This window comes from Dioscorea cayenensis, chromosome 7 (assembly GCF_009730915.1).
Source record: "Dioscorea cayenensis subsp. rotundata cultivar TDr96_F1 chromosome 7, TDr96_F1_v2_PseudoChromosome.rev07_lg8_w22 25.fasta, whole genome shotgun sequence".
In the NCBI taxonomy this organism is placed as follows: Eukaryota; Viridiplantae; Streptophyta; class Magnoliopsida; order Dioscoreales; family Dioscoreaceae; genus Dioscorea; species Dioscorea cayenensis.
Window position 1 is genome coordinate 30,071,972 of NC_052477.1, and position 22,555 is coordinate 30,094,526.

Here is a 22,555-nt window from a genome sequence, read left to right on the forward strand (position 1 = left end):
AAATGCAGTTAGTGACATTCACACTGACATAAAATTAATGGTTTGCTTTTTTTTGTTTCTTTTTTGTGTTTCCACATCTAGTGAATTATTGGGTGTTTTTTTTGTTATTACCATTGTGTTTCCAAGCTAGTGGATCATTGGGTATTCTTTTTGTCATTACTATTATTGCAAGGGTTGTAAATCTCTTTTTTTATTGAATGGTTTATCTATCTTTTCAAAATAAATAAAAATAAATAAAATAAAATTGATGGTCCAACTGATGCGTCTTCACTTTGTCTATATATATAGACAAAATGAAGAAGCCACATGTCAAGGTATTGATAATTGATACCATGTTTATGCCACTCACTACTGTGAGGATGCAAAGATTGGGCCGTGAATTAGCTCCTATAATCGGGGTCCTTTTGGTATCATATTGTGTCCAATGCATTTTAAATCCTAGACAATAGAAGTCTCATAAAACACCTTTTGTATTGAGGCAAGTAATATTAGCCCGAAGGCCATTTGGTAATTTTCATATAATTCTTATAGAATTCATATAAATATGTATAAAAAAAATAAAAAAATAATCATATAACAATTTTAAATGCCTTTTTTTAAAATAATCTTAAATATTAATTTTTAGGTGTAAATATCAAAATGGTCCATCTATTTTTTTCGTTTTCATAGCTTTTTAGTCACTCTAAAAATAAAAATCTGCATTTTTAATTCAGTATTTTTCGTATTTTCATCGTTTTAGTTATAAAATTCAGCTCTTTTTAGTCGCTTGTATGACATATTTTTACATTCTTTTTAGTCACTTTTAATTCAGTATTTCGGAAGGAATAAAAAGAAGCGAGATCCGTCGATTAGAAGGATAAAAAAGATAAAAATATGAAAATACGATGACCAAAAAGATGGATTTTATATTAGATGGACTAAAAAGACGAAAAACGTAAAATAGAGAGATCATTTTAATATTTTGACCTAACTTATTATCAAAAAAATAATATCAACTCAATTATTGATTTATTGATTCTTGACTCAACTTTTGGTTTCAAGAAACACATGCTATTCTTTTCGCAGATAAAGTTTAGTGCTGTCCCTTCACCAAAAGTTGAGTGCTGTGACGTACTGCTGTCCTTGACTCTTGTGATAGACGAAAACCAAATGCTATAGGGTAATGCTATATGAGGCGAAGAAAACACACGAACCGACCCACACGATTGATGTGGTCGAGTTACGTGGATTTTTATTTAATAAAAAAAAATTAAAAGGAAAATAAAAAGGGGAGAAACAAAGAAAGCGCATCTCTCTCTCGAGGTTCTCTCTATCTAGAAATTAGGGCTTCGTTCAAGCCCCTCTCCCACTCCCGTGCGCCGCTCCCGCCTGCTGCCCCTCTCTCGCTCGTCGTTCAAGCCGCCTCCTCCTTCCTCGCTCACTGACCACTTCACTCCCCAGTGCACAGTGCAGATTCGACCGCTCTCTTCCCTCTCCCGCTCCACGGTACCCGTTATGGCAGCTCTCTTCTTTGTCCCGGATCCGATCCGATCTCTTCACTCCCAGCTCACGGTATCCGTTCCGAGCCGCCCTCTCTCGTTTGGCTTTGAAGAGAAACTAGGAGCGAGATCGGCCCTAGTTTCTGTCTCTCTCGTGCTCTCTCATGTGGGACTCTCTCGCTTGCTCTCTCTCTCTCTCTCGTGTGGCTCTGTGCTCCCGGCCGCCGCTTCCCTTCCCCGCTCCCGGTACCCGTTCCGGCCGTCGCCCCTCTCTCGTTTGGCTTTGAAGAGAAACTAGGGCCATGATCGGCCCTAGTTTACGTCTCTCTCGTGTGGAACTCTGTTTCTCTCTTTTCGTGTGGGTCGGTTCTCTGAATTTCTTGGCACAAAAGCCCGGCTCGCCTTGAAATCAGTTACAGAGGCAATGATGCCCTAAAAATTTCTATCCCGCCTCGTCTCTCTGCACGATGGCATAGTGGCTTGGATGGCCTAGTAGGCAACCGTCATTATTATTGTTGTAGAGGGAGGGGAAGGATGAGAGAACATCATTATTGTTGAATCGAGCCTGCATTTTTAAATCTATTGGTTGATATATTTTGTTGCATCATGTATTTCTTTTACATCGACGTGGGTCGGTTCGTGTGGTTGCTTCGCTCTATATAACATTACTCTTACTCTTTAGTAATGATTGTCTTGGCCATGATGATTTGCCCTATAAAAGAATATAGAAATTGGGTGGCGTGGCAACTTTAGTTGCGACCCTTGATTCATGTTTATCCATGCAATAGAGCAGGTGGGGCAAGATCCGAGCCTTTTTTTATTCTTCAAGCTGTTTGTTTGTTTGCTATTTTTTTGATATCTATCAAGCTTGATGTAACCCTGCAGATGGACACGAGAGAAGCTGTAAGCTAAATTGCTAGTAAGTTATCAAGTTCACTAACTTGTTATTGACGATTTTCATTCGTCTTTTGCAGCATCTAAATATTTAAATTGCTAGTAAGTTATCAAGTTCACTAACTTGTTATTGAAGATTTTTCATGATTGTTTTCTGTTTAATTCGATAATATTTGTTTTACGGCTTTTTGGCAAGTTGGTTTGCTTTTATCATAGATTATTTTTTCTGACATCTTTGTTTAATGTGTTTAAATTTGTTTGTGGTGATTTGGGTTTTAGACATTTCTCAATTTTGTTGTTGGAGTGAATGGATGATTTTTCAGTGTTGCGGAGTATCAAAAATTGAGCGTGTGTTTTGGAGAATTTAGGGATTTGGGAATGTGATTTGGAGGATTTGGCATGAATCATCTGAAGAGTATTAGGGCATTTGATCTTGTTGCACTATCCATATGATTTTTGCTTCTTAGATACAATAACGGTCATCGAGGGCCATGATTCAATCATGATTGTTGGCTTTCTGTATTAGATATTATTGTTAGTCAACATTTTTCTTAAATATTAAGTTTCAAAATTGTCATGAATCTTGAACTTCTTATTTTCAAGTTATGTATTCGAAGCTCTTGATCTATTCTTGTATGTTTTTTTAATAAAAAAACAAGCGATAGCTGACCTAACACAAAGTGAGGAGGAAGATATTGTAGACGGTATCAATAACTTGGAGGAGAAGCTGCTTGAGCAGGTGCATTTTATTTGTCTTTTTTATTTTCTATCAATTCTAAGTCCAAGATTTCTGTTCTATCACACTCAGTCCATCTCGTATTATCTTGAGCAGGTGCATTTCATATTTTGTTCCAATAGGTTAAGAAGATATGCTTGTAGGATTGGCTTATGGACATGCTTGTAGGATTGGCTTATGGACATGCTTCCAGAAAATCTCGTATTATGTACTATCCTGACATTCGTTGATATCTATTCTAACTGCATTTTCCTTTTTCTTATTTTCTGTGGAAAACTCGAGTGTACTGCAATGAACATGTTTGCAGGATTGGCTTACAACAAATACATGGTATGCCAAATTACTATAGTATGAACTTGTTTTTTTGCATTTAATAGCTGAAGAATTTATACCATATGCATTCTCAATACTTCAAAGCAAAATTTGGAAGCAAATAATTCTCTGCATTCAGAGGTGTTGTGTCTGAGACATGGCAGTAGATGGTGAAGCCTCCAAGAAACTCACATCCTCCCAAATAATTCTCTGCATTCAGAGGTGCTGTGTCTCAGGTAATATAATTTTCACTGAGCATCACTGATTCCTATTGTGCATGTGCACAATCCCGAACTGTGTTTGTGAGGATTTGTTTTTGATTGAATTATTGTCGCGATATCTTCGCGAGATCTCAGCCCGGGTCTTGCCTCTGCAAAGTGGGCCAAAGATGATGTTGTTGGGAGCACAATCCCGAACTCGTGTTTGTGGCGAGCCTATTGCTTCAAAGCAACCTAAACCTGCAAATTTGCCTTCTGCTAATGTTGTTCCATGTGAAGAAGGAAGTTCTTCAACCATGGGAAAATTTATGTATTCTTTTAGTATTCTGCGGAAGTTCTACTAATGTTGTCAAAGAGAAAATTTATGTATTCTTTTAGTAGGCCTCTGGTTAAATTCATCAATGTTAAATTCGTATTCACAGTTGGTCCATTGTGATGTCCAGGTTAAATTCGTATTTATTAAATTCAAGTATGTTCTCCAACACACATGCTACAAAATCAAACAACATGTCTTCATTAAAAATAAGCAACACATACTACAAAATCAAACAACATCCCTTCATCAAACATAAACAACACACATGCTACAAAATCAAACAACATGTCTTCATTAAAAATAAGCAACACATACTACAAAATCAAACAACATCCCTTCATCAAACATAAACAACACACATGCTACAAAATCAAACAACATGTCTTCATTAAAAATAAGCAACACATACTACAAAATCAAACAACATCCCTTCATCAAACATAAACAACACACATGCTACAAAATCAAACAACATGTCCTCATGGACACCTTCTTATACCCCATGAAGTAGATATTCGTTTGCCACCTCTTGAACATGCCAGAGTGTAATATTTCAATTTTCCATCATCACCTAATCTAGTGCTTCTTTTGGTGATGCCTAATCCTTCATCCTGCGCATACTTGATATACAATTTATAAACTTCTTCTTCGGAATCAAGTATCATACCGGCCTCCGGCACAATATTTTCAACCAAATCAGTATCCACCGGTTTTTCTTTGGCATGTATTTCATAACTTGAACATCCAACTTCCACATCATCTTTTCCTTGCTCATTACACCCAAGTATCACTTCTTCCATGTTCGTGCTTTAAGTAGACTTCTAAACAAAAATTAGACAAACAATAAATTTACAAATTACGCAAACAATAAACACTCACATTTTTTTAGCTTTTGATCAAAATTAGCAATTTAATCACCCACCATGATCTTTTTATAAATCAAAATAATAAGTACAAACTTAATCACCCAACATGATCTCTTTATAAACCAAAATACTTGCAACTAATTGTGTTTCCTGCACAATACTAATCAGAAATTTTTTATAATAGAATCACTTAATCATCATGATCTCTTTATAAACCAAAATACTTGTACCTAATTGTGTTTCATGCACAATACTAATAAGAATTTTTTTTAAATACAATCTTAATCATCATAATACTAATTAATCACTAATCAAAAATTATACCTTTGATGTAGCGGGCGGGAGCGGGGGAGTGAAGCGGCCCGGGAGTGGGAGTGAGCGACCGGGAGTGGGAGAGAGGGCAGCGACCGGGGCGGCGGAGTGGGAGAGAGGAAAGCGGGCGACCGAGTGACCGGGAGCCTACAGGGAAGCCGACTGGAGCGGCCACCGGGAGTGGGAGAGGGAAGCGACCGAGGACGGGAGCCTGGGAGAGGGAAAAGCTGAGCGGCCACCGGGAGTGGGAGAGGGAAGCGCAGCCCGGGAGCCGGGAAAGGCAAAGGCAGAGCGGCCACCGGGAGTGGGAGAGGGAAGCGGCAACTGGGAGCTGGAAAGGGAATGCGGCGGGAGTGGCGGGAGCGGCCACCGGATGGGAGAGGAAGCTGAGCGGCGAGCCGGAGAGGGAAGTAACGGGAGTGGCAACCGGGAGTGGGAGAGGGAAGCGGCGGGAGCAACAGCCGGAGCGGGAAGCGGAGAAGAAGCAAACCCTTTTTATTTTCCTTTTAATTTTTTTTATTAAATAAAAAAAAAAAGAAAATCCACGTAACCAGCCACATCAGTCGTGTGGCTGGTTCGTGTGTTTTCTTCGCCTCATATAGCATTACTCAATGCTATAAGCCTCTATATACATACATATATATATATATAGGTGATGATTAGTCTTACTGTTACAACCCCACTGGTTCATGCCTCTTGTGTTACGAGTTACGACCACCACCACCACCAGCACCAGCACCATGATAAGTTCAGATGGCCGGAGTGGCACCATATTCTTCTTCCTCTTCATTCCATGCTCCTTCTTCTTCTTTTTCTTCATACTGGTATCATTCTCCTTATCAAGCTCCACGTCAGCAAATTCACAACAATGCCTGGACCTTCTCGACCTCAAAAAAGGTTTCATCATGCTCAATGAAAGCAAAATATTCGACTCTGATATACTCGACATCTTCATCGACTACCCTGCAATAACTTCACTCCCGCACTGGCTCGCTAGCACAGACTGCTGCGAATGGGAAGAAGTCAGCTGAGACGAAGCATCGGGTCTTGTTGTCTCTCTCGACCTCAGCGAAAGGTATATGGGAGGCAACATCATGCCCTCCCTTTTCAACCTCACCTCCCTCCAAACACTCAATCTTGCATTCAATATGTTCAACCAGCTGAGTGCTGTCCTGCGTTCAGATTTGGAAAAACTGGCTAATCTCACACATCTCAACCTTTCTAATTCCGGACTGCTGGAAGGCCAAGTCCCCATCAGCATCTCTCGCCTCACAAAACTAGTATCTTTGGACCTCTCACAGGACTTCCACCCACATACTTTGAAGTTGGAGAAGCCGGATCTTGGTATTCTTATCAGAAACCTCTCTAATCTCAAGCAGCTCTACTTGGATGGAGTCAATATCTCTTCTAGCGGAACGAAGTGGTGTCAAACCATCTCTGACTCTGCTCCTGGGCTTCAAACTCTCAGCTTAAGGTACTGTTTACTCTCGGGACCGATTGATAGCTCACTGTCCCACCTTCAGAACTTATCAATACTTCGTCTCGATGGTAACAATATTATGTCCCAAGTGCCTGACTTCTTTGCAAAATTTTCTTCTTTAGCTGTGCTTAGTCTCAATTCGTGTGGGCTCCAGGGTTTGTTTCCGACTAGCGTGTTTGAACTCCCGAACTTGAAATCACTTGATCTTTCATATAATTCTATGCTAGCAAGGGTTTCCTTGAAGAGTTTGTTAAATTCTTTAGGAAACTGTAAGCCTTTGACAGCTTTGAATCTTGCTGGTTGTAATTTCGCAGAGTCAATACCGTCGTCAATCTGGAATCTCAGTGAATTGATTAAGTTAGACCTCTTTGATAATCTCCTCTCCGGGACTTGCCACCAATACCTGCTAGTTCAAAGATCTCGATCCTTGATCTTTCTTATAATAATTTCAATGGATCGATCCCCAGCACTCTCTTATGTCTAAAAACATTTTCAAATATTTAAACAAGCATGACTGCCTCTGGGTTGACATTCTTCTTCATAAATATGGGAAAATTAATTTTTGGCATGACTCTGTTCCGGCCAAATGCTCTTGGTTTTTTCCGGGATTATGTAAATCATACATGTTATTAAAAAAATCATTGCAAAATTAACAATGTTAATCCTCAGAACACCTCTTTTCTCTCGGGATCCTTGGTCGCTTTGAGATTCCAATCGCTTTGAAGCCCACTTATGTTAATATGAATATTGATTTGAATGAGATTTCTCTTTCTGACATCATTTCCTTTGATCATTGGTCTTTGCATGATCTTAATCATATCTTCAGCAGTAATGCTCGAGAATTTAGATGTGTCTACTATTACTATTGATCAAAAATTCGAGAATCATTGGATTTGGGTTTCTAATGCATCTAATACCAAATTATCTTCATTGCTTATCATACTTTGATTAAGCAACCCTGATTGTTCTTCCGCTGGGTCATGGTTGGAACATTGTTTGAGCATTCTCGCTGTTCCCAAAAATTAAACACTTTATTTGGCTTTTGTCTAAGAGGCGTGTTATCTACTCGCTTTCCTTCACAAAGATTCATCTTGGCCCCGATAACCCTTGTGTATTTTGTGGTCTCCATCATGAGACTATTGATAATTTGTTTTATCATTGTGATAGAATTCGGTTAGTCTGGGATCATGTTACTGAATCGCTTAATTCTTCTTTTACTTTCTCTCGATAGTTTTTTTCCTCCTGTAATTGTTCTCGAAAGAATGCATTCCAGATACAACTTAGCAATCATCACGCCATGCTTGGTTTATCCGGGTTTGCTGTGTGATTATATATTTAGGGACTCTCGTCCCATTTTCCCTAGCATTTTCGCTGTATCGCTGCTCATGTTGAGGAATTTTCTGGTGTAATTCTAAGATGTTGGGAAGAAATCTTTGCTGGCCAACTTTCTCCTCTCAGGATGACTACTTCCTCGTTCTCTCACGCCACATCCCGATCAATCTATCGGGGTAAGTTCAACTGGTTTCTTTTTCTCAAATGCTAACTATATATGATCTCTATTGCGGTAGCTCCTCCGCACCTTTATCAGACACTCATTTGGACGCAATTCTGTCGCTGAAGTAGCTCTTCGTCGCATTGGATCTCCACATTCCGTGAAGCATATTCTTTGTGACCACGCCGCTATCACTCATCTCCTCGAATTGCTCGCACCACATTGCTTCCTCGGCGTTTTCAAGCTCAAGTTAACAATTTGAAGTTCCTCCCTTGATGCATGCGGTCATCCCCTATCACATATCATCCCTTCTTTGAAGGATATCCAGCTGCCAGCCTCGCAACCTATGGTTTACTTCATCAACAGCTTAATCTTTTTCCTGTTTGGCAAAAGACCTTCCGTTTTGGATCATGAAATCCTTTTCGTATTTTTGGTTTTAGCTTTTTAATTCTCTCTCTGTTTTTCAGTTTATAGCTTTGTATTTCAGCCCTTGATTTTTATTTAATACATAGCTTCTCTAGTTGGAGAAGTTCTTTCAAAAAAAAAAAAAACAGGCAACTCACTCACTGGATCTATCCCGATGTCTTTGTTCACACTCCCTATATTGAAAAAGTTGGATCTATCTAATAACAAGCTCTCCGGTCAGCTGCAAGAATTCACAAACGCCTCTTCTACATTACAATATGTTAATCTAAGGGGAAATAATCTCCGAGGGAAGCTCCCAAAATCACTTGCCGATCTCTCTGCTCTCATGGTACTTTATTTAGATTCAAACAACTTTGATGACTCAGTGGTGGAATTAGAGTTGTTTGGCCACCTTCAAAATCTCACATACTTGGATCTTTCAGGCATTAACTTGATGATCTCTAACCGAAGTGCAGATTCTTCTGGTTTATTTCCATCTCTCACTGGGCTGGAATTGAAATCTTGCAACCTGACAGCTATCCCATCTTTCTTGAAGCATAAAAAGAATATGGAGTACCTAGGCCTTTCAAACAACAGAATTAATGGTACTCTACCCAACTGGATATGGAGCATTGGGAGTTTCAGCTGGTCAATGGATTTATCTTTCAACTTATTCATTGACATTGATAGGCCTTTCTTGAAGCATTCAAGTAATGTTGACAGTCTAGACCTTTCAAGCAACAGATTTAGTGGTACCATACCGAGTTGGATATGGAGCATGATGAATCCTAGTTTTTCTTACTCAAATTTATCATGCAACTTGTTCACAAGTGTTGAGGGGTCTTTCTCCAATTCTTCCACTGGCCAGGTTTATATCGATCTCCACTCTAACTTGCTTCAAGGACCAATACCTCTTCCTCCACCAAATAGCTTGTTTGTGGACTACTCAAACAACCTCTTCACTTCTTCCATCCCATTTAACATATCATACTACCTTAAAAAAACTATATTCTTTTCATTATCAAATAATAGTCTCACAGGAGAAGTCCCCTCATCAATTTGTAGTGCAACAGAACTCTATATTTTTGATATCTCTCACAACAATTTGAGTGGTTCAATACCAGCTTGCCTATTTGAAAGTCTCATAGACTTGAGAGTGTTGAATGCTCGGGAGAACAGTTTTCAAGGAAGCATGCCTCAAAAGGTCAGCTCAAGATGTGCTATACAAACAATTAACCTCCATGGAAACAAGTTAGAAGGGGTGATACCTAGCTTATGGGCCAACTGTGCTGAGCTAGAAGTCCTAGACCTTGGTAGGAATAAGTTGGCAGACTCTTTCCCACATTGGCTGATGAACCTTCCTGCATTGAAAGTCCTGGTTCTCAAAAAAAACAAATTCTTTGGACATCTGACTGGTATTTGTGAGGGTAATCACTCCTTCATGATGCTCCAAATCTTTGACATCTCATCAAACCATTTCACTGGTAGCTTGCCATCAGAGTGCTTTAAGAGCATGAAGGCAATGATGCTTCATCAGGGACAGATGGAGATAATTGGATACTGGAATATAAGTTTAGGGCTACCATATTATCAAGACACGATTTTTGTTGATTTGAAAGGGTTTGAGATGAAACTAGTAAAGATTTTTACTACCTTCACTACCATCGATTTGTCAGATAACAGATTTGTGGGAAATATTCCTCAAGTGTTCGGAGATCTTAAGTCCCTTCATTCTTTGAACATGTCACTAAATGGTTTCACTGGTGAAATTCCATGGGTGCTCGGAGACATGAGTGATCTGGAGGCATTGGACCTCTCACGAAACCAATTATCAGGAGTGATTCCGAGTTCTCTGACCTCTCTGACCTTCTTGGCTTTCTTGAATTTGTCAAACAACAATTTGGTAGGCAGAGTACCACAGAGCTACCAGTTCTCCACATTCTCGAATTCATCTTTTGAAGGGAATGCAGGACTGTGTGGGAGCCCATTATCAGAGGATTGTATTAATTCAACTAATGTGGAGCCGTCTTCAGATTCTAAGAATGTACCCACAGAGTTTGACATGGACGAGATTTGGTTCTGGATGTTTACAGGATTGGGTTATGGAGTTGGATTTGCAGCGGCCATTATCTATCAATTGTTCTTTCCCAAGTGGAAAATGTGGTTCAAGAGGAGGTTCATGAACAGATAAAGACCTGCATTTCTAAAACAAGAGGGCATTCCTTCTTCTGCAATCAAAGAAATTATTTCAAGGGCCAAGCTATGCCTTCATCTACAGGTACGATAGTTCTAATTAGTATGTATACAATCTGATATTTGTCTAATAGCATGTATGCAATATTGTACTTTGTTCCTTGTCTTACTGGTTCTCTTCAACTCCAATTGAAATATGTGTTCTTTGCCGAGAGATAGCTTTGTGTTTTTCTCTGTTTTCTACTACAACACTGTTAATTGCCAACTTGATTCAGTTACTAATTAGTGGATGGTGGCCATGCATGCGGTTGCTTTATTCTCATTTAACGTCGAAGTTGTCTTTGTTTATACCGAAACACCTGTTGTCTGAACTCATTTATAGAGTTGAATGATGAACAAATGCACATCACTGTTAATATTTGTTCATTATGAAAGCTTTCTTGTTTACAGAGGAGGACTTGCCACATTTGAAAGATACCAATTTTTAGAATTTTGCATTTTATATATATACACTATTCATTGATGTAAGAATGTATTTCCACAGTAAATTCATGTAGGAAGTAACGAGATGAACGTATCCCTTTAATTTTCAATTTGAGTTCTAAGACTCACTGATATTTAACAAATAGATTTTATATGCAAACATTTAACAAATTAGAAATCTGAACTCTATACAATTCCCATGGCCCAAATTTTGCGGTTAAGTTTGTATATATTTGTTGCTGCAGATATGAGTTCAGCAAGGAAAAGAGGGCCAATTACTCCTGTTCAACATGGAAAAACAATAGTCTTTCAACCTCTCAGGAAAAAACATGGAATCTCAAGTGCCCCTGAGCCCCACCATTGACTTTGGTCTTTGGAAAATTCTTCCCAAGAAATTTAAAACAAATCAGGTCCATATGCGACTTCAATAAATTTTGATGCCACTGTTTATGCTTGTAGATACAATGGCGTGCTATGGAGGAGATAAATGCTGGAGTATGTGATGGGATGAGTTATGAGGAGATAAGGAAAAACATGCCTGAGGAATATGAGTATGCATTCTTGATGCTAGTGATCATTTTGACTGTTGGTCTTTCATTAAGCCATAGTTCTGCATTTTCTTTGCCTTGCCTTAAGATCCATGTTTAATGTTGCAAATCATTTGATTCAATTAAGTCACCCTAGATATTTGTTTTGTTAATTTTGATGGACTAGATTTGTTCACAAAGTGTTATTGCAGTGCTATATTAAGTTCCAATTCCTGTAAGAAATTACTATGGCATCTGCTAGAGTTTCATCATTATTCCTATTTTCGTTTTCTTGCCTCAAGATCCATGTTTGATGTTGAAACTCATTTAATTCACCTAAAATGTTGCTAGATATTTTTTTTTAATAATTCCACTTGTGTTGGGGTTGCATGATATTATGGGCTAAATTTGTTCAGAAAGTGTTATTTCTGGTGTTGTATTGTTTTGCAATTCTCATAAGAAGTTGCTATATCATTTGTTAAAGTTACATCACTTTTCCTAATTTCTGAACTCTTTGTGCTCTCTCTAACCCAAGAACAATTGAAAAGTGATTTATTCTTGAAAAAGCTGAACCCATATAACTATTGTTTTGTTATTTATAGGAATTTGAATCTTATCTTGGCAAGTATGATTTTTCTCCTTCCCTAGGTAATCCCCCCTTTTTTTTTGGCATCCGAAATGTAGATCCAAAAAGAAGGACAAACTGCGGTATTGATATCCTCGTGGAGAATCATATCTTGATGTCATTCAGAGGTTCGTTGTAACTCTGATGTCATCAATTTCAATAGTTATTTTATTTCTCTTCAGTAGCATTGTATTTGTTAATTTGATGCTTTTTTACAGAGTTAACAAGTAACTGTGGTGCCTTGTTATGTCCAGGTTAGAACCTGTAATTATTGAACTTGAAAGACAGTGTCCATCAGGTTTTATATGAGATGAGCCTATTTTGCATTTGAATTCGTCTTTTATTGAATATGACCATAGTCTAAATTTATTAATTTTAATGTAGGCTGTCTTGAGAGCACTGTATGCATATTTTGCTGACAGGCCTTTGATAGAAATACCACATATTGAGGTAAGCTGCAAGTGGTTAGAGATTATCCTCTGTGCTTGCGCTGCTCCATCCGTTTTGATTTTGTTTCCGAATTCCCACTTCTATAGCAAAAATGGAAGAAAGAATTTTTTTTACTTTTTTTGCCATCCAGGTACCTCTTCACACTATAATTGAGATTCAAATGGGGGTTACTGGTGTCCAAGAGAAACGGTACAAACTCATGGATTAAGTTCATATCCATGCACATGATGGAAAGGAAGCATAAGCTGATGTCAATTTTCCCTCCAAAGATCAAATCTGATGAAATGTCATTTTTTTACCAGGTCAGGCTTGAAAGCAAGCCTCTCCAACCCTTTGTAATGACAACCATTATCTTTATAAACTCGTAACTCTAGTCCCAGAGGCTACAGAATCACTCAAGTATAAACCATAAAGATCTACTCCATACCTTGCAATTTCTTATTTTTTTTTTCTACATATCATGATGATTAATGTACCAGTGAACACAAACAAGAAAAAGACATGAAGTTGGGGGAATCACATGCAAAAGTTGAAAGCGGTTCTGCACTATGTTTTTTTTTTATTGTTTGATCTTGTATCCATTATGAATTCTCTTGCAGTTCATATGCTTGGCGAGGAGTAACTTCGTCTCATTTTGAAGAATGAAACTCAGAATCATTTGTTGTCTTTGCTTTAGTTTAATTTGTTGAAAAGCATTTCACTGATGACTGCTGCTGATATAGTGTTGTGCAGAATTGCCTGGCATTTGATGATCGACTTGATTTCAGCGTTGCATAAAGACAATGACAAGTGGAGCCCCTTGCAGCTATCTCAAGGTACATTATTCCAGCTTTTCATGTAGAGGCCTGGTTGCACCCTAGTAGGACTCGCTCCCAGAAATTGCTGAAGACAGCCACACCTATGGTCTGTTGCCGTTTCTCTGGTGCAAATTCTACTGATTAACCTGCCATTTCCTTTATACCATTAACCAATTTTCGATCTGACAAATAATTTTTAGAATGGCTTGTGCAGTCAGGCAAATTTCCCTTGGACTGACCCAAACACAACACAGTGTTCATCAAGCAGCTAGCTTGTTATTGGTTTCAGTTCATCGCAAGGACCGAGTGTTGCTGCATTTGGAAGGTAAAACTTGATTTTCATTGTGACCTATAATTACTTGCTCAATGAACTATTTTTATAAATTTCTGCCTATTGGCATGTTTTGTGCTTCTGTGTTTCTTCCATCACATTTGATGATATGTGAGATTACTTCGATACAATCAGAGCACTTCTGCATACTGGTTGATTTGAACTTGAGCTCTGGATCTTAAAGATGTGCACTGTGACTATGTAATCATACTTCGAAAACGTAACATTCTTTGAAGTTTCATCCAGCATTTATCTATATAATCTGGGCTTTCCCTATCACGACAAGTGCTTGCTCTAGTAGCATGGCTAGAAGTCTGCCCAAGCCATGGGGACCTCCCTTGTACTGACCCTTCTCCAGGATCTCCTGCATACAGTAACAAGTATGTTTCGCTATTGCTGGGGCTTCCTTTTCTTGTTACTGATCTTATTTCTCCTTTAGTGTTGCATTGCATGCTTTATCATGATGAAGTCCTTTCTATGCTCCATACCTATCTCATCAGGCAAGTTCACTGCCTGCCTAAGGTGCGCTGCTTGTTTCAGCTTGCCATGCCAGGCATGTCCAAGGTCTCACAATTTTGTGTGTGCTTCTGTTGTAGGTTGCATCAATTAAAGGCTTTATTTGTGCATATTGTGCCTTGTTCACCAAAGACCTGTATTTGTTGAAGGAAAATGGTGGAATTAAGTCAGAGCCTGAAATGCTAACATGAAGGGATGTTCTTCTTCCTTTTTTCTCAAAGATTTCCTTCTGAAAACCTAGTGCTGATCATAAAATTTTTAGGAACTTTTTTTGGCATAAAGGTGGCAATGGAAAGGGCATCCATGCAGTTTCTTGTAGACGTTACTGATCATAAAACTGAGGAGGTCTTGCTCTTCGAAATCTGATGATTGTCAAACATTCTCTTAAGGCTAAACATGTTTTCAATTATTTAAATTCAGTCGACACTATTTGGGTTAGCATTGTTAATCTTAAGTATGGGCGACTAAATTTCTGGAAAGATTTTCTCCTCGGAATTGCTCTTGGTTCTTTAAAGGCTTGTGTCAAACTGCTGCTGTTATTAAGCCTTTCTGCTGGATTAAAACTGTCAACCTCTATGTTACTTCTTTGCTTTATGATTCTTGGAGTGATGAGATTCCTATAGCCTTTAAACCTACCTTTATTAACATGCATTTTAATCTAGACTCTAGCACGTGTTCTGATTTGTGCAATGATAATGGTTGGGACCAGGTTTGTCTTTCTAATCTTTTTGGCCCCCATGCTTGTGAGATTATTTCTAGAATTGGATGTGTTGATCATACTGGTATCAATGAATGGGTTTGGGCTCCTAAAACGGCTACTCATAAGATTGCTTCAATTGTTGATCATTTTCTAAATCACAATATTTCTGAGCCTTATCCTTGGGCTGGTTGGAAGAAAATTTGGTCTCTCAAAGTTATGCTTAGGGTTAAACACTTTTTGTGGTTGATGTTTAATGGTAGAATTGCAACTGCAGATATTCTCCATTCCATTAATTTGGGACCGAGGAGGATGTGTATCCTTTGTAATCTTGATTATGAAACGCCTGAGCATTTATTCCATCATTGTTGCAAAACTCAGGGTAATTGGGCTCTCACTTCAACACTTCTTGCTAAACACATTCACTTTCCTGATGGTTTTGTTTTGGGCGGTTGGTTATCTCTGTCCAATTATTCTTTAAGGGTGAAATCTATTATCACTTTAACTGCTTGGTTTATTTGGAAAGCTAGGTGCGATGCCATCTTCTGGGATGTTAAACCTAATTACTATTTTATTGCTCATAAGGTCATTTCCCGGGTTAATGATATTTACTGTGCTGGCAATGCACCTTGCAGGAAGTTGATCACAGGAAGTTGATCATTAATAACTTTTGCAACCTTGATGGTCTATTTTTCTTTTCTACTTCGGTCTGGAATAGCATCAACCAGGTTTGCAAAGGTGGTTTTTTGATTTCCTCCTCTAATTTTTCCATATCTTTTGCAGGTTGCCATGTCTCTAATGCTGATACTCATTCTGCTGCTGAACTGCACACTTTGAACATTGCTCTCCAACTTGCTATTGATCATCAGTTGAGAATTCGGATCATCTTTGTCGGCGACTCCAACATCTTGGACTTGATTAAATCCCCAAACAATGTTTGCTCTTGGCGTCTACATTCCTTGATCAATGACTTCAATCGCCTTTTATCTATTGTGGGCTCTCCACGATTATGCATCGTTCCTCGCTCTTGGATGAAGATCGTCACTAAGCTTGCCAACTTTGGCCATAGCCTTCACCAGTTATCTCTGTTCCATTCTGGCCATGACCTTCCACATTGGCTCATGAAATCTGTTTTAGATGCTGGTTTTGTTTTTAAGAATTTTGTAAGCTTTAGTCCTCAGTTTTTTCTCTCTGTTATTCTCTGGATTTCCTCTTTGTTCTTCTGTTTTTCCTTCCTTTGTTTTTTTTAATAAAAGCCTTTGGGCTCTTTTTCTCAAAAAGTGCTGAGCTTGTACTGACCGACGCTTGACTGGCTCATATAACATGGTGCACTAGGTTCTGTTCCAGCCGTTCATGTAACTCTTCACTGTTTTGTTATGTTCTCACTTTGAACTGTAAGCCACATCAGGTTAGGTACTTTTATTTTGAATAAATAATGTATTAAAAAGGTTCTAGTATTTCTGTGTATTAATTTAGAACAGCAACCCAGTATCAATTATAGCAAACCATGTCACGTGGTCATCAATCGTGTTTTTATTATTATTATTTTTTAGGTGAAACTAATATATATAATCTAGTTCTTAAACTTGAGCCAATGACTTGGGAGGATCTCAAAATACCCAATTAGTTGATTCACAAGTATTTACTGTCATTTTCTATTACCTTATTTTTTAATCTAAGGTGATTGGTTGTTTTTTATTTTCTATATTTATTTATTTATTTTGGTTTATTATGTACTTACTTGGACCTTGAATTTGTTGGATGTACATTAGCAAAATGTTTACCTATTTATATAATATTTCTTTTTATCTTGTGTAAATTTATGAACAAATTATGGATATATAAGAAAGTTATTAATGTATGTATTAAATAATTTCTAGAAGGTGGAATTAATCACCACAAAAATCTTGAACAACAAAAATTTAAACAAAACACAAATCAATGAACCACCTTCTGGACGAAAAAAAAAACTATTTTATTTTAAAACGAGACTTCCAAGTTAGAACAAAATCTCTATCCTTTAGACACCCAATTCTTCAGAGTTATTCCAAGTTCAATGACCTCGCTCTCTCAAGAGCCTGTCAAATAGCTTTCCATTGTTTTAATGGTTTGCCAAAAGTTCTTTAGTTTTAATGCTCCCTCAAGAGGCCGTGTCAAGGACGGTGAATTAGGAGGCTCCACATTAAGTTAATTCAACTTGACGGGTCCACGTAAATTGATTAGCTTGATGTAATAGTCAATCAGAAAAGGGCTCGTCAACGCATTTCACTGGTTGGCTTTATATATACCTCCTAACAAGACTTGAGTTTTGCATTATTCTAATTAATATCTTGCAGTTGTTTTCAATGGCTTGTGAAATTCCTTGATATTCTTATCAGTCATCACCACACACTGAACTCTCCTGGTAGACTTGGGCAAGGAGTAAGGACCCCCGGGAAATTAATGCACCCAGTTGATTTATAAGTAGAATTTTTTAAAAAAAAAAAAAAAAATAGATAAACCACATTTATTAAAACAGAAAAGAAAATTACAGAACCGACAATAAGGCTAACAAAACTCTCATACCACAAGAAGTGATATTAGAGACACAAAAACAGACCCAAGTAGAATGATCAAATTTGGTTTTTCTCATAAATAATATAGACTTAGTAAATCATGTATTCCTCCCTATTATTAAATCCATTACTCCCGGAATGGCATGCTAAGCGTGACTCTTGATTCTTGACGGGTGACGTGCAAACTGATTTTTTTTTATTTTTTATTTTTATTTTTATAAAAAGGAGACAAGGAGCCGGGATGCAAACGTGACGCTGAAGGAGTAGAAGCTCAACACCGACTCGCGTGTCACTCATCTGCGTGAAAGGCATGAGGGCTTTTGATCTCGGGTCCCTCCCGAAATGAATCGCCTATCTAGCGCTAGAATACTCGAATTGACCCTAGAGTTCGTACTAAAGCTGGTTTTTCACTATTGACTCAAAAAGAAAGGCGGTCGACCTTGAGTTGAGAGATGTATGCATGGTATGTATGCTGTGTGCGCGCCTTTGTATTATATATACTTGATGATATTATAAGTCTGACAGTCAGTCTTATAGCTCAACTTATTCATCTCATCTCTCTCTTTGTGTTACGGCGACCACCACCAGCACCAGCATGATGAGTTCACATCACCGTGGTGGCTCCTCCTCCTCCTTCCTCTTTCCCATTCCATCCTGCTTCTTCTTCTTCTTCATAATACTAGTGCTATTCTCCTTGTCATCATGCTTCTCCTCATCAGCTAATGCACTACTCATGACTTCCCATTCACAACAATGCCTGGATCTTCTCAACCTCAAAAAAGGTTTCAGATTGTTTGATGCACTGACTTCACTCCCGCATTGGCACGATGGCACAGACTGCTGCGGATGGGAAGGAGTCAGCTGCGACGAAGCATCCGGTCTAGTTGTCTCTCTCGATCTTAGCGAGAGGCATATGGGAGGCAACATCATGCCCTCCCTTTTCAACCTCACCTCCCTCCAAACACTCAATCTTGCCTACAATGATTTCAACCAGCTGAGTGCTGTCCTGCTTTCGGATTTTGAAAAACTGGTTAATCTCACACATCTCAATCTTTCTAATTCGGGAATAGATGGCCAAGTCCCCATGGGCATCTCTCGCCTCACAAAACTCATATCTTTGGACCTCTCCTCATATACTTTGAAGCTGGAGAAGCCTGATCTTGGTACTCTCATCAGGCACCTTTCTAATTTAAAAGAGCTCTATTTGGATGGAGCCAATATCTCTTCTAGTGGGACGGAGTGGTGTCATGCCATCTCTGACTCTGTTCCTGGGCTTCAAGTTCTCAGCTTCCGATTCTGTTCACTCTCAGGACCGATTGACAGCTCACTATCCAAGCTCCAGAATTTATCAATACTTCGTCTGGATGGTAACGATCTTTTGTCCCAAGTGCCTGGCTTCTTTGCAAATTTTTCTTCTTTAACTGAGCTTAGTCTCAGTCGCTGTGGGCTCAGAGGTTTGTTTCCGACCAGGGTTTTTGAACTCTTAAATTTGAAGAAACTTGATCTTTCATATAATAAGATGCTAGAAGGGGTTTTCCCAGAATTCCCATTAAATAGCTCTTTGGAGAGATTGACTATTTCCGATACGAATTTCTCTGGGAGTTTGCCAAATTCTTTGGGAAACTTGGAATCCTTGATATCCTTGGATCTTTTTTATTGTAATTTCTCAGGGTCAATACCTTGGTCGATTGGGAATCTTAGTGAATTGGTTTATTTAGATCTCTCCTCTAATCATCTCTCCGGGCACCTACCACCAATGCTTGCTGGTTCAAAAATCTCCATCCTTGATCTTTCTTATAATAATTTCTCAGGGCCAATACCCTGGTCAATCAGGAATCTCAGAGAATTGGTTTATTTAGATCTCTCCTCTAATCATCTCTCCGGGCACCTACCACCAATGCTTGTTGTTTCAAAGATCTCCATCCTTCGACTTTATGATAATAATTTCTCAGGGCCAATACCCTGGTCAATCAGGAATCTCAGTGAATTGGTTTATTTAGATCTCTCCTCTAATCATCTCTCCGGGCACCTACCACCAATGCCTGCTAATTCAAAGATCTCCATCCTTCAACTTTATGATAATAATTTCACGGGATCGATCCCCAATACTCTCAGCTCTGCACGTCACCTTGTGTTACTTGATCTAGGACGCAACTCACTCACTGGATCTATCCTAATGTCTTTTTTCACACTACCGCAACTGAAGGAGTTGAATCTAGCTGACAACAAGCTCTCTGGTCAACTGCAAGAATTCACAAAAGCATCTTCTACGTTACAATCTATTTTTCTGGACGGCAATAATCTACAAGGGAAGCTCCCAAAATCACTTGACGATCTCTCTGCTCTCATGTCACTTTATTTAGGTTCAAACAACTTTGGTGACTCTGTGGTGGAATTAGAGTTGTTTGGCCACCTTCAACATCTTAGTGACTTGGATCTTTCAGGCATTAACGTGTTGATCTCTAACCAAATTGCAGATTCTTCTGGTCTATTTCCATCTCTTACTCAGTTGAAATTGGGATCGTGCAATCTTACAGCTATCCCATCTTTCTTGAAGCGTAAAAAAAATATGTTAGTGCTAGACCTTTCAAAAAACAAAATTAATGGCACAATACCCAACTGGATATGGAGCATTGGGAGTGGTTTCATCGGGTCTATAGATTTATCTTTCAACTTATTCACTGATATTGAGAAGCCTTTCTTGAAGAATTCAAATAATCTTGAGGCTCTAGACCTTTCAAGCAACAGAATTGGTGGTGCCATACCAAGTTGGATATTGAGCTTCAATCTGTCCAACCTGAATTTATCATGCAACCAATTCACAAGTGTTGAGGGGTCTTTCTCCAATTCTTTAACTGATAGTGTTGCTATCGATCTCCACTCTAACTTGCTTCAAGGACCAATTCCTCTTCCTCCACCAAATAGTACTATCTTTGTGGACTACTCAAACAACCTCTTCACTTCTTCCATCCCATTTAACATATCATACTACCTGAAAAAAACTATATTCTTCTCATTGTCAAACAATAGTCTCACAGGAGAAGTCCCTTCATCAATTTGTAGTGCAACGGAACTCATTATTTTTGATATCTCTCACAACAATTTGAGTGGTTCGTTACCAGCTTGCCTATTGGAAAGTCTCATCCGCTTGAGAGTGTTGAATGCTCGGGAGAATAGTTTTCAAGGAAGCATGCCTGAAAAGGTCAGCTCAAGATGTGGTATACGAACAATTAACCTTCATGGAAACAAGTTAGAAGGGGTGGTACCTAGTTCGTGGGTTAACTGTGCTGAGCTAAGAGTCCTAGACCTTGGTAGGAATAAGTTGGCAGACTCTTTCCCACACTGGCTGATGAACCTTCCTGCATTGAAAGTCCTGGTTCTCAAAGAAAACAAATTCTCTGGACATCTGACTGGTATTTGTGAGGGTAATCACTCCTTCATGATGCTCCAAATCTTTGACATCTCATCAAACCATTTCACTGGTAGCTTGCCATCAGAGTGCTTTAAGAGCATGAAGGCAATGATGGTTCATCAGGGACACATGGAGACAATTGGATACAGGAATATAAGTTTAGGGCTACCATATTATCAAGACACGATTACTGTTGATTTGAAAGGGTTTGAGTTGAAACTAGTAAAGATTTTTACTACCTTCACTTCCATCGATTTGTCAGATAACCGATTTGTGGGAAATATTCCTCAAGTATTCGGAGATCTTAAGTCCCTTCATTCTTTGAACATGTCACTAAATGGTTTCACTGGTGAAATTCCACGGGTGCTCGGAGACATGATGGATTTGGAGGCATTGGACCTCTCACGAAACCAATTATCAGGAGTGATTCCGAATTCTCTGACCTCCCTGACCTTCTTGGCTTTCTTGAATCTGTCAAACAACAATTTGGTAGGCCAAGTACCACAGGGTTACCAGTTCTCCACATTCTCAAACTCATCTTTTGGAGGGAATCCAGGACTGTGTGGGAGTCCATTATCAAGGAATTGTATTAATTCAACTAGGGTGGAGCCGTCTTCAGATTCTAAGAATACACCTACAGAGGTTGACATGGACGAGATTTGGTTCTGGATGTTCACAGGATTGGGTTATGGAGTTGGATTTGCATCGGCCATTATGTATCAGTTGTTCTTTCCCAAGTGGAAAAAGTGGTACAAGAGAAGGTTCATGAACAGATAAAGACCTGCATTTCTAAAACAAGAGGGCATTCCTTCTTCTGCAATCAAAGAAACTATTTCAAAGGCCAAGTTATGCCTTCATCTTCGGGTACCATACTCTAAATTAGTATGTATACAATCATATATTTGAGATCATCAGTTTGTGTTTTTCTCTGTTTTCTGTCTACAACCATGTATATTGCCAACTCAATTAAGTTACTAATGAATGCATGATGGCCATGTGTTTGGCGTCTTTATTCTCCAATAACATCAAAGTTGTCTTTTATTTATATGGAAATACCTGTTATCTGAACACATTTATAGGGATGAATGATGAATACATGCACATCACTGTTAATATTTGTTCAATATGAAAGGTTTCTTGTTTACACAGGAGGAATTGCTGTATTTGAAAGATATCAATTTGTAGAATTTTGCAAGATATATATACTATTCATTGATTTAAGAATGTATTTCCACAGTAAATTCATGTATCAAGCAACAGAGGAGATGAACGTATCCCTTTTCAATTTGAGTTCTGACTCACTGATATTTAACAAAATAGATTTTTTATGCCAACATTTAACAAAATAGAAATCAGAACTCAATATACAATTCTCATTGGCCCAAATTTTGACGTTGAGTTTGTATCTGTTTGTTGCTGTAGATATGAGTCCATAAAGGGAAAGAGATCCAATTACTCCT

General features: G+C 38.6%; 3 protein-coding genes and 1 long non-coding RNA gene across 4 annotated transcripts; 3 read left to right on the forward strand and 1 right to left on the reverse strand.

The window, feature by feature from the left end:
• Window positions 1–3,046: 3,046 nt before the first annotated feature.
• LOC120264421 lies at window positions 3,047–3,537 on the forward strand. The gene is made up of 3 exons (XR_005537424.1): window positions 3,047–3,111; window positions 3,416–3,438; window positions 3,526–3,537. It is a non-coding gene; the product is annotated as an uncharacterized LOC120264421 (long non-coding RNA).
• Window positions 3,538–4,913: 1,376 nt separating this feature from the next.
• LOC120265331 (SH3 domain-containing protein C23A1.17-like) lies at window positions 4,914–6,087 on the reverse strand. The gene is made up of 3 exons (XM_039273201.1): window positions 5,845–6,087; window positions 5,145–5,623; window positions 4,914–4,980 (listed from the first exon to the last, which is right to left on the reverse strand). The coding sequence occupies exons 1-3, from the start codon at window positions 6,085–6,087 to the stop codon at window positions 4,914–4,916; spliced, it is 789 nt and encodes a 262-aa protein (XP_039129135.1).
• Window positions 6,088–6,211: 124 nt separating this feature from the next.
• LOC120265332 (receptor-like protein 7) lies at window positions 6,212–6,960 on the forward strand. Its single transcript, XM_039273202.1, has 2 exons — window positions 6,212–6,606; window positions 6,927–6,960. Exons 1-2 carry the CDS (start codon window positions 6,212–6,214, stop codon window positions 6,958–6,960), a joined length of 429 nt encoding a protein of 142 aa, XP_039129136.1.
• A 1,710-nt stretch (window positions 6,961–8,670) lies between these two features.
• On the forward strand, window positions 8,671–16,316 carry LOC120264448 (receptor like protein 27-like). Its single transcript, XM_039272259.1, has 9 exons — window positions 8,671–8,858; window positions 8,986–10,787; window positions 11,431–11,736; window positions 12,397–12,465; window positions 12,592–12,635; window positions 12,722–12,787; window positions 12,918–13,709; window positions 13,799–14,437; window positions 14,512–16,316. Exon 2 carries the CDS (start codon window positions 9,078–9,080, stop codon window positions 10,698–10,700), a length of 1,623 nt encoding a protein of 540 aa, XP_039128193.1. The 5' UTR covers window positions 8,671–8,858; window positions 8,986–9,077; the 3' UTR covers window positions 10,701–10,787; window positions 11,431–11,736; window positions 12,397–12,465; window positions 12,592–12,635; window positions 12,722–12,787; window positions 12,918–13,709; window positions 13,799–14,437; window positions 14,512–16,316.
• Window positions 16,317–22,555: the final 6,239 nt, after the last annotated feature.

Coding starts and splice junctions, on each gene's coding strand:
- LOC120264448 (XM_039272259.1), top strand. CDS start 9,078: ATGGAGTACCTAGGCCTTTCAAACAACAGAATTAATGGTACTCTACCC.
- LOC120265331 (XM_039273201.1), bottom strand. CDS start 6,087: ATGAAGATGTCGAGTATATCAGAGTCGAATATTTTGCTTTCATTGAGC. Junction 5,624..5,844: donor TGCTGGTGGTGGTGGTGGTC/GTAACTCGTAAC, acceptor GAAAATAAAAAG/GGTTTGCTTCTTCTCCGCTT. Junction 4,981..5,144: donor TCCCGCCCGCTACATCAAAG/GTATAATTTTTG, acceptor ATTTCTGATTAG/TATTGTGCAGGAAACACAAT.
- LOC120265332 (XM_039273202.1), top strand. CDS start 6,212: ATGGGAGGCAACATCATGCCCTCCCTTTTCAACCTCACCTCCCTCCAA. Junction 6,607..6,926: donor CTTCAAACTCTCAGCTTAAG/GTACTGTTTACT, acceptor GTAATTTCGCAG/AGTCAATACCGTCGTCAATC.